The sequence below is a fragment of the Antrostomus carolinensis genome, unplaced genomic scaffold (genome assembly GCF_000700745.2).
Source record: "Antrostomus carolinensis isolate BGI_N321 unplaced genomic scaffold, ASM70074v2 scaffold23928, whole genome shotgun sequence".
NCBI lineage: Eukaryota > Metazoa > Chordata > Aves > Caprimulgiformes > Caprimulgidae > Antrostomus > Antrostomus carolinensis.
The window spans coordinates 21,066-21,821 of NW_010332642.1; the positions used below are offsets into that span (position 1 = coordinate 21,066).

The 756-nt window shown below is 45.0% G+C and overlaps 1 protein-coding gene across 4 annotated transcripts in view; it reads left to right on the forward strand.

Annotated features, from left to right (window-relative positions):
• TMEM62 (transmembrane protein 62) overlaps window positions 1-503 on the forward strand; it is an 18,385-nt gene extending 17,882 nt beyond the window's left edge. For all 4 annotated transcript variants that reach the window (XM_010173588.2, XM_029086388.1, XM_029086386.1 and 1 more), the window contains one exon: window positions 177-503. In XM_010173588.2, the coding sequence (XP_010171890.2) occupies window positions 177-503 (327 nt within the window). The remainder of the gene's footprint in view (window positions 1-176) is intronic.
• The last annotated feature ends 253 nt before the right edge of the window (window positions 504-756 follow it).

The window sequence follows — 756 nt, forward strand, 5'->3', positions numbered from 1 at the left end:
GGGACTGAGGCACAGGCAGCCACAGCTCTATCAGCTGCAGAGTCTTGGGAGTGGGGTTGTACTCAGCCCTTAGAATGGGACAGTTTTATGCACTCTTATCTTTCTGTGCCCTCACGTATGTTACCCAGAACACTTGGCTGGCTCACCATCTTATTTTTCTCTGCTCTTCTTTCCAGATGTTGTTTTTCAACCTGCCATTAATGGCCTATCTGTGCTGGTGCCTGTTGCTGCGATGCCAGGGTCACAGCTTCCGTTCTCACATCCGTCACGTCCGACGCCTCGTGGCTGTGCTTGTTCACCTGGCAATGGCTTTCCTCCTGGCCTGGCAGGTCTATTCCTGCTATTTCCTGCAGCGAACCTATGGGACCTTGGCTTTCTTCCTCTCCCCAATGAGAACCTGGCTGGTGGTGCTGACCTCAGCTCTGATTTATAAAACCTGGACACTGAAATCATCTGAGCTCAGAACTTACATCGTAGAAATTAAAAACTGCCAGAGCTCTTGATCTACAATACAAGTATTCAAAGTTCTTTGACTTAAAAACTGTCAAGGCACAACCTATAGTTTTGTGATGTTGGAATTCTATACAACCCAGCCATGATAGGTGGGCTGTATAGAGCTGTGGTAAGATCTGAAGCTGCACCTGCATTTCTACAGAGCTGTATTAAATAATATATGTATAACAATAGGTATTATATATTTTTATTTATGATACAGAAGACAGATATGTCCGTATGGATCACAGATGGAAATGTTTG